The 16,953-nt window shown below is 43.9% G+C and overlaps 1 protein-coding gene across 10 annotated transcripts in view; it reads left to right on the top strand.

Moving 5' to 3' along the window:
* The first annotated feature begins 2,752 nt into the window (after positions 1–2,752).
* Positions 2,753–16,953, top strand: part of WBP1L (WW domain binding protein 1 like) — a 59,615-nt gene continuing 45,414 nt past the window's right edge. For 3 of the 10 annotated variants that reach the window (XR_016388004.1, XR_016388003.1, XM_089897336.1), the window contains exons 1-2: positions 10,155–10,971; positions 15,562–15,623. Coding sequence is in view for 8 of the 10 variants with exons in the window: in XM_089897336.1 (XP_089753462.1) it covers positions 10,884–10,971; positions 15,562–15,623 (150 nt within the window). In the remaining 2 variants the exon portion in view is untranslated. The other 7 variants (XM_022568903.2, XM_089897337.1, XM_089897338.1 and 4 more) reach the window with 7 other exon arrangements.

A 16,953-nucleotide genomic window follows, 5' to 3' on the forward strand; every position in this document is an offset into this window, starting at 1 on the left:
GATTATAATATTTTCCTGCTTCTGTACATATCTAGTAATTTTTTACTGTCTGCTTGACATTATGTATGTTAACTTGAAGGCTATTTGGATTATGTTGCCTTCCATTAATGGGTATTACATTTTTATGTCATATGGTATTTGTCTTTCCATATCTGACTGACTTCACTCAGTATGACAATCTCTAGGTCCATCCATGTTTCTGCAAATGGCATTATTTTGTTCTTTTTCATGGCTGAGTAATATTCCATTATATCTATCCATCTATCTATCTATCTATCTATATATATATCTCGTGTCTTCTTTACGCATTCACCTGTCGATGGACACTTAGGTTGCTTCCATGTCCCGGCTATTGTAAATGGTGCTGCAGTGAACACTGGGGTGCCTGTATCTTTTCAAATTATGGTTTTCTTTGGGTATGTGCCCAGTAGTGGGATTGCTGGGTCATATGGTAGTTCTATTTTTAGTTTTCTAAGGAACCTCGCTACTGTTCTCCATAGTGACTGTACCAATTTACATTCCCACCAACAGTGTAGGAGGGTTCCCTTTTCTCCACACCCTCTCCAGCATTTATAGTTTGTAGATTTTTTTTTTTTTTTGCGGTACGCGGGCCTCTCACTGTCGTGGCCTCTCCCGTTGCAGAGCACAGGCTCCAGACGCGCAGGCTCAGCAGCCATGGCTCACGGGCCCAGCCGCTCCGTGGCATGTGGGATCTTCCCGGACCGGGGCACGAACCTGTGTCCCCTGTATCGGCAGGCGGACTCTCAACCACTGCGCCACCAGGGAAGCCCTAGTTTGTAGATTTTTTGATGATGGCCATTCTGACCGGTCTGAGGTGATCCCTCATTGTAGTTTTGATTTGCATTTCTCTACTAATTAATGATGTTGAGCATCTTTTCATGTGCTTTTTGGCTATCTGTGATACCTGGCTTTTGTATAGAGGACTTACAACTCCTTGAGGCTGGGATTGAGACCCTGTGCTAAGAAAATAATGTGGCCCCTGCCTAGTACTCAATCTTTTATTCTCCCCTAGGGAGCTTGATTGTGGAATGGATGAAATTCTAAGAAATTTAAGACTGGCAAAAATACTTGTCACCCTGTGCAGCACTTGGGAAAGCAGGATCAAGACAGAGACAGAACCGATTTTTTTCACTCTTACCTGTTTCCCACTTTGCCACCATTTAAGCCAAGAACAAACTTCCTTTGGGTTCAGCTATGGGCTAGACTGGGCTCGGCTCTAAAATGCTTTGGCGGGTTTTTGAGGGGAAATTGGCAGCTACAGGCAGCTGGCTTTTCTGCTGCAGTTCTTCATCTGTTCGTTTACTTTCCCAATATTGATTGAGCTCACGGTTGGGCCATGTACAGGGTGTAGGGATTTGTTTAAAAAATGAATAAGACCTGGTGTGCCATACAAAAAGCTAAAAATTTAGTCGGAGGGGTCAGGCAGGCAGAAATTGTAGATTAGATACACTGTGTGATAAGTGTTATGTGAATTCAGAAGAAGAAACCAGGGGATGAGAACTAGGAATTCTAAACGGGAAACTGTATGTGTAACGTGTAAATGAAGTTAAATGTATTGTATAGCACAGTTCATTGGGGATCTCTTAACTGTTGGGTGTGAGCAGAATGTGTGGGAAATGTAGTGGCAGTAGGTGAGATAAAGAAGTATGCAGGTGTGGAAAAAAAATACGCAGGGACGAGGACGCAGAAAGGACCACCATATTGATAAGTTTGGACAATAAATCCTGAAGGTAGTTGAAGTATTTTGAGAGGGGAAGCCCTGAGACGATAATATTTGGTTTTAGGTGGTAGAACACCCCTGCTGTGACATGTGAGAGAAATTCAAGAAGGAAGAATTAGCAACTGGCAGGACAGCAGGGAGACCGTTTGTATTTTAGCCAGAAAATGAGAACATGGATTGAAGCAGTGGTGGTGGATTTCAGAGCTATTTCTGAGGAAGAGTCAGTAGAATTTCATCCCTCGAACTTGGGGTGACAAAGCACTGTGCCTCAGGTAAAGATACTATCTCATAGGAATTCAAAGTGACCGAAGATACTGCTTGAGCAGTTTGAGAGCAAGAGAGGGACTCTGGTACTGGGGCTGTGCTTAAAGACAAAAGACATCAAAAGTTTCTAGATTGCAGTTGTCTTTTTTGTTTTTCCTTTTTACTTTTTGTCAGTGCCACCCCACACAGGACGTGGGATCCTAGGTCCCCGACCAGGGATCAAACCGGGCCCCCTGCATTAGCAGCGTGGAGTCTTAACCACTGGACCACCAGGGAAGTCTCTGCAGTTGTCTTTTTTAAGAGTGCCAGGTTACTTTATAAAAGTAACTTATTTTCCAACACCCTTTGGGATTACCATACCGCTTTCCTCTTCTTTGCTAAACTGTGGAAATCTAGTACTTCCGCCACATTCAAGATGGTGGCACCAGAATTAGACTTTTCAACTCACGTCTTGGATGGCCCCGCCCCTGATCAGGGCTACTTCCGCCACTCTCTGCGCAGCGGGACGCATTTACGCCGCCTCGTAGCACTCAAGATGGCCCGGGTTCCTCCTGCTTTCCATTGGCTGGATTTCTCCAGTTTTCCGTCTTCGCGAGGGGGCGGGACCTCTATTTGATCGACATCTATATTGACCAATGGACGAAGGGCAAGGGCCAATGAAGCGCTGGAATTGGAGAACCATCCAAGTGTCTGGGAGGGCGTTTGGGCTGGGGCGGGGTGGAGCGGAGCCGGAAGCGGGAGGGGAGAGTGAAACAGGAAAAGAAGGGAAGAAGGAAGAAGAGGGAAGAGGAGGAGAGGGAGGAGGAGGAGGGAGGTGGCGGCGCCGTGGCGGAGGAGCAGGAGCAGGAGGGGGATGGAGAGGAGAAGGCTCCTGGGTGGCATGGCGCTCCTGCTCCTCCAGGCGCTGCCCAGCCCCCTGTCAGCCAGGGCTGAACCCCCGCAGGTAAGGGGGAGGGGGTGTCCGGGCCAGGCTGGGGCCTGGGGGGCGTCGAGGCCTGGCTGGAGGGGGCTGAAGGAATGTTGTTGCCAAGAATTGAGGGGTCCCGAGAGGGGCACCCATGCGTGGAGTGGACAGGATCTAAGGGGGCGTCGGTGTTTAGCTGAGGGACACCTGTGACGGTTTTGGTATCACGGAGGTGGCAGAGGCATGGTGCCAAGCGAGTGAGGGGCCTTTGAGACGAGTTAGGTCAGGTGGGCTGGCATGACTGTGACTGGATAGTGGCGCAAGCGGGGTCATGTGGGGCGCATTCGTGTCCTCCAGTGGAGCAGGTCTCCAAAGCAGCGATGCCGCGTGTATGTCTGTGCGGGTAGGGGTACGTGGGTTATTGAGCGGGCCTGAGAGGGAGGAGGGGCTGGCTGAGAGGATATCTATTTCAAGCTGGACCTGGGAAAGTTGTAGGGGCCTCTTGGCCCCATTTTTACTGGTGTTGGAGGCAGGACTCTTGGAAGGCAAGTGAGATGAAGTAGACTGGGACCGCTCAGCAGCAGGGCACACTTGAGCTGTAACAAGCTTTGGCTATCAGGTTGGCTGGCCTGGGGAGCCGGTCACTGATGCTGATCTGGGCCAGCTCCGGGTTTTGAGCAAAGGGTCGTGCTGATGCCAATACGGGCAACAAATGGAGCACCCCAGCTTTTCTTGCTAAGTGGCTTGTGCTGATTTTAGCGCCGCTGGCATTTCGAAACCCAAATGGGAGCGTTATTCCTGGCGCCAGGTTGGGTGGGGTGCAGTAGGGGGAATCACCCCTCCTTCCCTTCCTTGCATTTGGCAAGGCTTTACCATTCTATTTTCTTCAGTTTCTGTTCCCTTCTGTGTCTTTTCAGAAGGGCATATACAGACACACACAGAGCAAGATGGCAGACTCTATACAGCTTAGCACTTGAACTTTGTGTTGTGGTCAAGAGTAGAAGCAGAATGCCAGCAAAAAGCCTTATCTTTTTTTCTAGGAGTTTATGAGCATCATGTTATGCCCATTAGTATCCTCTATTTAAAACATTAATTTTTCAAGTGAGATGAACTTTATATAACATAAACTGTTTAAAACCATTTAACCATTTTAAAGTGAACAATTCAGTGGTGTTTAGTGCATTCGCAATATTGAGCAACCACTGCCTCTGTCTAGTTCCAAAACATTTTATCACCTGGGGAGAAAACCCTGTACAAGCAGTTCCTCCCTGTTCCCCCTTCCCCCAGCCCTTGGCAACCACCAGTCTGCTTTACATGTCTATGGATTTATCTATTCAGGATATTTCATATAAATGGAATCTTACAATACCTTTTGTATCTGGCTTTTTTTTTTGTTTTTTAACCTTTTGTATCTGGTGTCTCTCCCTTAGCATAATGTTCTCAAGGTTTATCCATGTTGTAGCATGTAATTCATTCCTTTTTATGGCTGAATAATACTCCGTTGTGTTCCATAATTTGTTTATTCATTTATCTGTGGACGTATCACCTGCTTTTCCCAAAGAATATATTTATGTTTATTGGAAATAACATGTGAAAGGAATAGAGCTCATTTTCTGTCCCAGTACATTCCTTTTTCTAGGGCTGGGGCTCTTCTGTTTTAGGCTTTGTTGAGGTTCTTTGTTTTCTCAGTTAAAATCATGAAGTGGCAAGAGAAATAAATTTCCTTTATTAGAAAAGTTACAAAGCTAAGATATAGATGTTGAGAGAATAAAATATAGAACAAACTGTTGCTTTTCCTTTGCACCTGCGCCTTTCTGTAAGTATCTTTAAAGGCTGTTTCCAATAACCAGTAATTAACATTGCTAGGGGGTTGATTTAGGAACGGTGCAGGCTTTGGAGCCTTTTGAGGTGGGTGCCCTGGGCCTGTGGACTTCATCTCCCCATTGGAGAGCAGTGGTTGGCATCTGGTGAGAACCAGATCCATTTCTTTAGCAGGAAGAAGGATGGAAAGTGGAGGTTCCTTCCCAGGTCATGGAAGCCTGGGACGTGGAGAGAAGGTTTGGGTGGGGATCTTCAGTGTCATGCCCTAATTGCAGCTTGTGGATCACAGACCGTTTTGTTATCATTTCTCTGCCACTTCTGATACTTACTTGGGGGACAGGGTGGCTTTTGTACTTTGTTCCATTTGAATGGATGCTAGCACTGGCCAGCAGCTATTATGTGGTTACAGTTCCTGCAGAGAAGGGAAAGTTTTTAAAATGAGTAGGCTCTCTCCTTCTAACCCCCTTCCCCCTAACACTCCTAACCCCATCTCATAGCCTGTCTCTTTCTCTAGCCGAGTTCTCAGTATCTATAGTGAGAATTGTGTTTTGAATTTTAACCTTTGGAATGGAAGTTACTCTATAATTATTAACTCTGAATCCACCACAATTTAGTCAATTTAGTTTTTTGTTTTTGTTTTTGTTGATTTTTGGCTTGCAGAAATCAGTGAAGAAAAAAGAATTTAGAGACCATTTTGGCTTAGGATGTACTTCAGGTACTGTCCGTATTTCAACAAGTGGCTTCTAGCTAGCTCCAAATTGAGGAGGAATCTGTACTCCGTCTGTATTGAAAATTGTATGGGTACCTCACTGCATTTTTTTCCCTTGAAATGTCTCTATCAAGTACAGTCTTTTTTTTTTTTTTTTGTGGTACACGGGCCTCACTGTTGTGGCTTCTCCCGTTGCGGAGCACAGGCTCCGGATGCGCAGGCTCAGCGGCCATGGCTCACGGACCCATCTGCTCCGCGGCATGTGGGATCCTTCCGGACTGGGGCACGAACCCGTGTCCCCTGCATCAGCAGGCGGACTCTCAACCACTGCACCACCAGGGAAGCCCAGTCTTTTTTTTTTTTTTAATTAAAGTATAGTTAATTTACAATGTGTTAATTTCTGGTGTACAGCAAAGTGATTCAGTTTTATATATATGTATATATGTATGTATGTACATATATTCTTTTTCATAATACAATCTTTTTTTTACACATGCATTTAATATCAAATATATGATATTAGGCAGCTTGCTTTCTCTGGTTCCAGCTCTGCACTGGAACAGTCATTTCTTGCCATCCTGGCCCAAATAATTTCATCAGTTTAACTCCATTCTGTGATTAGGAACTTAGACTTAATTCTCCTATAGGTCATTGCAACTCAGATGTGATTCCTTGAATCCATAGAGAATAAAAAAAGCAATAGAGTCTCCAAACAGTAAGGCCTTGGCATTTGTCTCTTCCAGTTAAATTATGATGGGATATGCGGAGTTTCTTTCTTTCTCTTGTTGGTTAGATTCGACCAGAAAAATCTGACTGTAGTATTTAAAGTAAAGTTTTAGGAGAAATGTCTTTTCCAATAAAGTGATCCAGCCGATGGGCTGGGCACAAATCTGTAGAGATGCAGTCCTTGCCCTTCCTCTTCCATGCTTAAAACTTTGAGTTGGAAGGGGGCCCTGGTTCATGATATTTTTTCTTCCCCCCACACCCTCCAATAGTATACCCCTTCTGCCCCACCTTTACTCACCTCCATTGCCCCAGTTTTCAGTCCAGAAGCCCTGCTCCACTCTTCTTTCCTAAATATGGCATTTCAGTGTGACCACCCTCATTCCTTGTAGAATAGTGGGATATGAGACTTTCAAATTCTTAACCCTCTTTCTTTCACTTTCTTAGTCTGTTTTATACACCAAAGTGAGCAATTGTCTAAAGTTAACACCATGAGTTGCTGTAAATCCTTTGAGTAGAGTCCAACAGACGTTTACCAAAATGTTCATTCTTTGCAGCAGGCTATTATTATTCCTAGGCACTGGGAACCCTCAAACAAGTAGCAGAATCCCTGTCCTCAAGGAGCTAATAATCCTGTGGGAAAGACAGATAATATCCACTGATATGTAATCTGGAGGGATCAGCGCTGTAATGGAAGTGCAAGCAAAGGATGGTGGGAACAACGGCTAGGGCTGGGGGCAGGTGGGGATTTAGGGAAGTTTTCATAGAGGGAGAGGCATTTGGACAGGGCTTTCAAGGTTGATAAGGATAGGTAGGGTGTCTGTGGACTAGGAAGGGGGAAAGTTTATTTCGGCATGAAAGAGTGAAAATGGAGCTTTTAGAAGTGGCACATAGTCTGTGGTGGAAGCTTTGCCTGTGGGTGTGCAGAGGACTGTGAGAATAGCTTGAGACTTGAAAGGTGAGCTGCAATTAGACGATAAGGAGGGCTTTTATCCATTTGTCGAAATTCTGCTGCTGACAGTAGAACTTTCTGTGATGTTGGAAATCATCTATATCTATGCTGTCCATTTTGTAGCCACGTAGCCACATGTGGCTATTGAGTCCTTGAAATGTGGCTAGGATAACTAAGGAACCGAATTTTTAATTAATTAATTAATTAATTAATTTTTGGCTGCGTCAGGTCTTATTGCAACATGCAGGATCGTTTGTTGCGGTGCTGGGCTCTTCCTTGCTGCACGTGGGCTTCTCTCTAGTTGTGGTGCGTGGGCTCAGTAGTAGCCCCTTGGCATGTGGGATCTTAGTTCCCCGACCAGGGATTGAACCCACGTCCCCTGCATTGGAAGGCGGATTCTTAACCACTGGATCACCAGGGAAGTCCCGGAACTGAATTTTTAATGGCATTTAATTTTTTGTATCACCTTTATTGAGTTATAATTCACATGCCAAAAGATTCATCCTCTTAAAGTGTACAGAAAATGCTTTTTTAGTGAGTCAGAGGGTTGTGTGACCATCACCACTATCTGATTTTAGAACATTTTCATCACCCCACAAAGAAACCCCATAGCCATTAGCAGCCCTTCCCCATTACACCCCCTCCTCCCCCAGCCCCTACAATCACTAATCTACTTTCTGTCTCTTTGGATTTGCCCATTCTGGACATTCTGTATAAATGGAATCATACACCATGTTGTCCTTTGTAACTGGCTTCTTTCACTTAGCATAATGTTTTCAAGATTCTTCCATGTTGATGTATTTGTGTATCATCGCATGTATCAGTATTTCATTCCTTTTTATGGCCGGTTAATATTCAGTTGCATGAATGTACCACATTTTATTTATCCATTCATCAGTTGATGGACATTCGAGCTGTGTTCCCTTTTGGGCTATTGTGAATAATGCTGCTATGGACATGTGTGTACAAGTTTTTGTGTACACATGTATGTTTTCATTTCTCTTAGATATATACCTAATGGTGGAATTGCTGGGTCATATGATAACTCTATGTGTAACCTTTTGAGGAACTGCCAGACTGTTTTCCAAAGTGGTATGATATTCAGTTTTTAATTTAAAGTAAATAGCTACATGTGACTACTGACTACCTGTTAGACAATGTAGATCTAACAGTTTTCCAGTGTGGAGGTGGAATATAGTCTAATGTAGTGGTGAGGTCATGGGCTCTGGGGGCAGATTACCTGAGTTCCAAACTTGATTCTTCCACTTACTATCCTTGAGCGAGTTACTTTAACCTCTTTGTGCCTCAGTTTCCTCATCTATAAAACGGGAATAATAATAGCACATACTTTAGGGACTTCCCTGGTGACGCAGTGGTTAAGAATCCACCTGTCAATGCAGGGGACATGGGTTCGAGCCCTGGTCTGGGAAGATCCCACATGCCGTGGAGCAACTGCGCCGGTGCACCACAACTACTGAGCCAGTGCTCTAGGGCCCACGAGCCACAACTACAGAGCCCACATGCCACAAATACTGAAGCCCGCACACCTAGAACCCGTGCTCTCTAGCAAGAGAAGCCACTGCCTAGAGAAGCCTGATGCGCCACAACAAAGAGTAGCCCCCACTCGCCGCAACTAGAGAAAGCCTGAACGCAGCAATGAAGACCCAACGCAGCCTAAATAAATAAATAAATAAATAAATAAATAAATAAAAGTAGCACGTACTTTATAGGTTTGTTGGGACCTGAAAAGATATATATGTAAAACTTTTGGAATATACTTCATGGTTATTAAATATAATAATACTTATCACTGCTATTCTTATTGTTGATCCTCAAGAGTGCATTGTGGTTGGTAAGTTAGTGTCAGCTCTCAAACTAGGTTCAGAAACTGAGATTTGGGGAGTTTGGAAGTGACTTCCTTGATGCTGTTCTATATCTGAGTTTAGGTTTGTCCCTGTGATCTTTTACCTACGTAGGTAACTCTTCATGGTGAACCTATGTAGAATAGTGGTTCTCAATTGGAGACAATTTTGCCCCTGCCTGAGGACATTTGTCAGTGTTTGGAAACATTTTTGATTGTCGTAACTCAGGAGCACTACTGGCAGCTGTTGTATGAAGGCCAGGGGTGCTGCTAAATGTCCTCAGGGTAGTCCCCCACAACAAAGAATTGTCCTCCCCAAAATGTCAGTAGTGCCAAGGTGGAGAAACCCTTGTGTGGTACTTGCTATCCCCTTACCAGCTTCTGACCAGTATCGTGGGATTTGAGGTCAGCCTTCCTATGAAAAGATGTGTGTGAAATAACCTCTGATGACAAATTTCAGGTGGGACAGTTTAAAGCTTTAGTGTCCTGAATCCTGATGTCGCTCAGATTTGTTGACATGTGTTACCAGTCAGCTCATCATCGTCAGCCAGCATCAACTGTTTTGACAAAAGCACATTTTTTTAGTCTGTGGTTCAGTAAGCAGGTGAGCCTCCCTAAGTCACCCCATCTTAAACCTTCTTTCCTCTCACTTTGGTCTGCCTTTGTGGTTCCACTTTAAGAACGTTTGTCTTCATCCCAGTGAAAGCCTGAGGGCCAGTCACTTTCTTTTCTGTGTCCTCCATAGTCCCACCACCAATCTGAACTGAGTCATGTTCTCAGAACTTTTTCCTTTCCTCATTCCAGATCTTGGCTCTCCTCTCATTTTCGGCCTCACGAATGTTAGTTTGTTCTCACGCACGCTCAGCCTGCAGAAACCGTTAGATGTTCCCAGGTCGCCACGAGGGAAGCTGACGGTCCTGGACCTTACCAGAGCTGTGTCTGGAGGAGAGCCCTCTCTTCCAGGTCCAGGATGCCCCTCATCTGTGGGTGCTGGGCACAAGCTGGCTACTCTGTGGGTGCTGTGGGTAAGTTAGATGGCTTTGGATTCAGAATTCCAACAGCCTTTTGAATGCCTGGCCATCCGTACACCTGAGGGCCTCTTTCTTTCTTGCCTTAAGTTGCTGGACTGACGTTTGAGGGACCATCAGGACCAGGTGGAGCAATGACCAGGTGGGTTCATTCCTTGCCCTACCACCCCAACTGTGGGCCCTGCTGGGGCCACCGACCCCACTATAACCGCACAGACAGAGCAGCCACTGGGTGACAGGGAACGGCGACAGCAGGTCTTGGTGACCTGTCCACTCAGCTGCATACAACAGGCTGAGGTCTGCCAGTGGGCACCTCCCTTTTGGCCCATCCTTTGAAGTTCCACTAGGTGGAGCAAAGTCTGGCCAGAAACCCACATGCAAATGTGGAAACCACAAACAAAGAAATACAAATAAATCCAGAACATTGCAACATGGGAGGTAAAGAAAAGGGAAACAAGTCTCATTCTATTGAATTCTGCAGCTTGTTGATACAATTCCGGGCTTTCCCAGTGTGGGAATTAAAATAGGTCATCCTCTCAGACTTGTCAGTCTTGCCTGGATGGGGTTTTTGGGGTTTGGGGGATACTTTCGCTTACTCAGCTACATTCCCATAACTGGATTTATTTACTTTTGGTTTTCATCTTTCCATACTTTTTTCTGTGGGAAAGCAGATGAGCTGTATATCTTCTGTTCCTGGTGCCGTCATCACCCTCATAGAGCCACGGCTCAGTTTTGATTCACCATCTTAGGTGTTTTAAAGAATTTAAACTTGTTTTGGAAGAGATGAGAGTGAATGTAAGACGTTACAAGAATATTTGTGGTTTGGAAAGGTGGATCCTAGAGTGAAGTTATCAAAACATTTCTGTTTTGATTTTTAAATATGGAGCAAGACAGATCTTACATTGTAACACTGTTTTGTTACACATTCTTGCAGATCAGAGACACGCGCGGTGCATGGAGAAAATGCGGTGCGTGGAGAAAATAATCATATTTTTCAAAATTGTACATACTGCTTTTTGTTCGCCGTTTAAAAATTAATCTTCCTCATCTAAAATTCCACCTGGCAGTTTCACTCCAATCGTATCAAAACCCAACCAAACACAGACACAATGAAAAACACCATAGCTTAGTTTATTGATCAGATTTACACTTTTGTGGTTTATTTGGGAGAGAAAGTTAATATTTGGCTTTCTACACTGGGATGTTGGAGCACGGTAGCTCTTTGGGACTTGAATATAGAGTCGAACAGTGTGAGAAGTTCATCCTGTGTACTTCTTTCTTTTTTTCTTGAGTCCCTTGTCTTTAATTATGCAAATCCCCTTGCTGCTGTTGCTGTGGGTGGGAGCTGGGAGTGGAACACCTGCACCGGCCTGATTTCTCATAAGGACCAATCTGGCTGTCTCTCCAATCCCTTTCTTAGACCCGATTGCTGCCTTTCTTTGGGCTTTGAGGTACCTTTTACCTTTTCACATCAGTTTTTAATTACACAAAAATAACACATGCTCATAACAATGGTAAATAATAGAGAAATACAAAAATACTTAGAGGAAAAAGTGAAAGTTTGTGGTTTGTTGTGTATTTTTGGTTTTTCTGCTTATGCTGCAAATTTATAGATATAGTAATATAACTCCTATGTATAAACTTATGTCCACACACATATAAAATACATAAAGTTGTTGGTATGGGTAGGGTTATTTATTTTCTTTTACTTGTTTTTAAAGCAAAAAATGGGATAATTTATATGTAGTACTTTAACAACATGCACCTTTTTAAAAACCTTAATATATTGTAGACTTCTTTTATATCGCATATATGCCTCTGATTTTTTTTAATGCCTGTAATTGCTTTAGACCATGATTTATTTGACTACCCCTCCATAAATGAACGTACATTGTGTCCAAGGTATTGCCATTTCAAGCTGTGCTGCAGTGAACATTGTTGCACTTATTTCTTTCTGCAGTTTGCTAGGTTCCTAGAAGTGGAACTGGGGACTATGGGATTATAGGGTATGTACATTTGGAATTTGGGGCCAATAGTGCCAAGTTGCTCCCCAAAACGGCTTTATCAGTTCACATTCCCATCAGTAGCGCATGCAAGGGCTCACTTCCCCACACACATGTGAACATCATTTCTTCACCTGCACCCTCTGTTTATCCTTGAAGATGTGCCTTCTGACTCTTAACACGGGCACCTGGGGAACATTTCAGTTTACTTTCTCAAAAGCCTATAGATCTCTAATTGGCTTAGCTTCCAGTCTCCCTGTCTGCACACTGGTTGCTCCCTTTGCTGTGGAGTAGGATTCACACAAGGGCAGTGAGCCTCTAGCCAGAGGAGGGTAGAAATGCCTGCCCATGTGCTGAAGGAAGTGGTTTGTGGTCCCTGGAAGATGTCAAGCAGGTGGCCTGGAGCTGTTGGCCAATTGCTGTGTGGTACACAAGTCTAATTTCATGCCCGAACTACCACCCCTCCGTGGTGGCCGTCCCAGAAGAGACGCCTGGAAGTGGCATTGCTGAGAGTGCAGACTCTGGAGCCAGACTGCCTCCATATAACCTTGGACTAGTTAGTTAACTCAGTATCCTCATCTGTAAAATGGGTTAATAGCACCTAGCCTGTAGGGTTATTGTGAGGGTTAACTGAGTTAATACTTGTAAAGCACTTAGAGCAGTGCCTGCCACATAGTAATTACTTGGCAAATGTTAGCCTTTGTTGTTGTTGTTGTTATTAATTATTTTAGCTCTGGGGAACTTTAAGACTTCCCTCTTCCCTTACTGACCCAAGGTTTGTTTTCAGTGGAGGAATTTAAGAATATATTTTGGTTCACTCCTTGTCCAAAATGCACGTGAATCACTTTCCATGTCATCAGCCTTGGTGATCAGATGAGAGGTGTTTTTTCAACAACTATTTTCTAATAATAAGGTATGAAATCATTTATTCTTAGAGCAGGTAAGTTAGGATATATGCTATTTTTCTGATACACGCACCACTGCAGCCTCTTGAGTGAGGAAAAGAGTGGGGGGTTGTGGTTAGTCGTTCATTCAGACCACAGTGCTGCCACACGCAGATCTGTCTGCTCTCAGCACACAGTGGACTGTACCGAGCTGAGGGACTCCCTCGGGCTTCTTGACACCTGTCCCCAACCTCCATTTGGTACTTCCTGTTCTGAGGTGAGGATGGTTTCTGAGGCTTTTTTTTTTTCTTTTTTGTAATACAGCTTTATTGAGATATAATTCACATACCATAACATTCACTCTTTTAGAGTATACAGTTTAGTGGGTTCTAGTGTATTCACAAGTTTGGACCACCTCACCACTAGGTAATTTCAGAACGTTTTCATCACCCCCAAAAGAAATGCTGTATCAGCAGTCATTCCCCCTCTCCCTGCCCCATCCCCCAAGTCGCTGGCAACCAATAATCTGCTTTCTGTCTCTATTTGTCCATTATGGACATTTCATGTAAATGGAATCATATACCATGTGCTATTTTGTGAGTGCCTTCTTTCACTTAGCATAGTATTTTCAAGGTTCATCCATGTTGTAACATGTATCACTATGTCATTCCTTTTTATGGCCGATTAATATTCCTCTGGTTGTAACACATTTAGTCCTCAATTGATGGATATTTGGGCTTTTTCCACTTTGGGGCTATTATGAATAATGCTACTTTGAACATGAATATACAGTTTTTGAGTGGACATATGTTTTCATTCTCATGAGTATACGCTTAGAAGTAGAATTGCTGGGTCATATCGTCACTCTATGTTTAACTTTTGAGGAACTGCCAGACTGTTTTCCATAGTGGCTGCACCATTATATATCTCCGCTAGCGATGTATGAGAGTTTCAGTTTCTCCACATCCTCGTCAATACTGTCTTTTTTAAAATCATAACCATCCTAGTGGGTGTGAAGTAGTATCCCACTGTGGTTTTGATTTGTATTTCCCTAATAACTAGTAATGTTGAACATCTTTTTGTGTTCTTTTTTGGTTTTTTGGTGGTTTTTTTTTTTTTTGGTTTGTTTGTTTGTTTTTTGGTTTTATTGGCCACGCCATGCGGCACGTAGGATCTTAGTTTCCCAACCAGGGATTGAACCCCTGCCCCCTGCATTGGAAGCTCAGAGTCTTAACCACTGGACTGCCAGGGGAGTCCCCTTTTTGTGTTCTTATTGGCCATTTGTATATATTCTTTGGAGAAATGCCTATTCAATCCTTTGTTTTAAAGGCCCTTATCTGACTGACAGGACAGTGGTCTTCCCACGGAATCCCAGTGAGTGACTGTCCAAGGGGAGGTTTTCCTTTAGACTTTGTCAGAGCTCTGGCACTCTAGACCTAGCCATGCTAACATCTCTTCTCATGACCCTGGACCAATTACTTTACCTCTCTGAGCCTTCATTACTTCTATCAGCATCTCCCAGAGACGGCTCCGAGGCAGCCATTTCTGCTGTAAGAGGAAGAGACCCTCGTGGTCACAGAAGTCTACCGTTTCTCGTGGAGATTCATGATGCATATACTTTACAGTTAAGCCTCTGAAGAGTCTCACAGTTAAGAGACGTATATGAATCTCTTATCAGATAAATGATTTGCAAATATTTCCTCCCAATCTGTCTTTTTTTTCACTTTCTTGATGGTGTCCTTTGAAGTACAACTGTTTTTAATTTTGATGAATTCCAGTTTATCTGTGTTTTTCTTTTGTTGCTTGAGCTTTTGGTGTTCCCTATTTGTTTTAAGGGCTCTGTAAAACTTAATATTATTTAGGGTCAAAAATGGACATTATTCAGAATAGAATCCTTTAATTTTTTTTTATTATGGAGTATTTTAAACATTTACAAAAAAAAAAGAGAATAGTATAATGAACCAGCATGTACCCATCTCCCAACCTCAGCGATTTAGTGTCTTGACCAGTCTTGTTTTATCTATACTGTATCCACTTTCAGTTCCATTTATCCTCAGTGAAATTATTTTGAAGCAGATTTCAGACTTCATATCATCTCAACCATAAATAGTTCTGTTTGGCTCTCTAAAAGATAAAAGGACTATGTTCCCGAACATAACCACCCTCCCATATCACACCCTAAAAAATTGACAATAATTCCTTAATGTTACAGGAGAGGATCTTGTGTGTGAGAATTTAATTTGGACCTAGGGGTAAAAATACTTTTAGAAAATTCAGCTAATTATGATAGTTCTTCAGTTTTCGTAATTAACCCTGTGTCACACTACTTTAAAAAAGTTACTCCCCAGTGACACGCTTCAATCCTATGAGTATCAAAAGTGCTCTTCCAACCACAGCTTTTTCTTTTTTACTTGAACAGATCTAGTGGTGAAGTTTTAATCATAGCAGCCCGCTCCCCCGTTTTTCCCTCTCAAAACTTTTTTTTTTGGACACATATCCATTTCCAACCTCTTCCCAGTATATAAAGTGAAAGATTAACTTATGACTTTTGCCCTCAATTTCTAGTGTAGGGAGAATTTTTGGAAAAATCCTGTTCTTATCTGAGATTGCACAAATGTTCAGAGAAACCTAGGAAAATGAGGAGACCCTGTTTGCGTATCTTCTCTTTCAGCTCTCCAGGGCCTAGGCTGGGTGTCCCCATCCCGTGTCTGGCTGACCATGCCCACCCTCAAGGTACAGTATTGGCGGCGGGGGTGGGGGTGGGGGGGTGTCTCACGGCTAATGAGCAATGCTGCTGAGGGAGAGGTGGAACATAGAATTTGGAGGCAAAGAAAGACACCGTAGAGGTAATGATGCTATGAACAGATGTTTGGTAAGAGAGGCCGTGCTGTTTGAAATGTAGGAGATTTAGGGTTGAACAGGCTTCTTAATTGTGGGACCCTTCAGAGGCTTAACCGTAAAACACATGCATCGTGAATCTCCAAAAGGGTCGGTAAACTTCTTTAACCATGTGAGCCTCTTATCGCAGAAATGGCTGCCTCGGAGCGGTCTCTGGGTGATGCTGATAAAAGTAATGAAGGCTCAGAGAGGTGAAGTAATTGGCCCAGGGTCATGAGAATAGGTGGTAGCAATGGTAGAGTGCCAGAGCCCTGACAGAGTCTAGCTTAAAGGAAAATCTGCCCCTAGGCAGTCAATTACTGGGGTTCCATGGGAAGACCTCTGCCTCTTCAGTCAGAAACCCTAGGTCTAGTCCTAGGTCAACTCACACTCCAGACCAGTGTACTGCCGGGCAAGTGGGGATGGTAACTGCCTGGCCCTATCACCAGCTGATATAAGGAACAATGAAAAGGGATATGAAAGTAGTTTATAAACCTGAGATCTCTGTAAGGGTGATGCTTTATTGTGTCTCTCATTGGTTAGTGCCACCTTTTCTATAACACTGGGAATTCCCTGGTGGTCCAGTGGTTAGGACCCTGTGCTCCTACTTTCGAGGGCCTGGGTTCAATCCCTGGTCGGGGAACTAAGATCCCACAAGCTGCATGGTGTGGCCGAAAAAAAAAAATGTAATTCTCAATAGTACTGAGCACATCTTGCCAAGAACGTGCATCTTGAGAAAAGTGAAGGACTTTGGAATGTTGGATATAAAATATAAGATATTGGCACCTGCTACTTCTTTTCAGGGAGGGACGGTGACTTGTGCTGACTTCTTGCTGTGATGGGGGATGCTTTCTCAAAGGCCCTTCCAGCGTTTTCCCCCTAAGTTTTCTACTCATAGAGTAGGGTCTTCCTGCCCACTTCTGCGTTGCTGTCGTGCTTTCTTCACGATTTGGACTCCCGGTCAAGGTGTTTTTGAAACTGCTGTCAGCCTGTGTTGCCTCACCCTCTGCGGCCTGGGAATCCAGGGTTCAGGTGTGGCCCGTGGTTGGGTGTAATGTGACGGAAGGTCCAGCGCCCCTGCATCTGGTGTGATTCCCTCTCCAGTTTCACCACCTTCAGTCATCATTTTACTTGGGGTGTGGACGTGCATGTTCCAGAAGTTTCCCCACTCCCTACAGCTTATGGG

The sequence above is a fragment of the Delphinapterus leucas genome, chromosome 16, assembly GCF_059928025.1.
Source record: "Delphinapterus leucas isolate spDelLeu-1000000601 "Yukka" chromosome 16, BTC_Dleu_Yukka2, whole genome shotgun sequence".
NCBI lineage: Eukaryota > Metazoa > Chordata > Mammalia > Artiodactyla > Monodontidae > Delphinapterus > Delphinapterus leucas.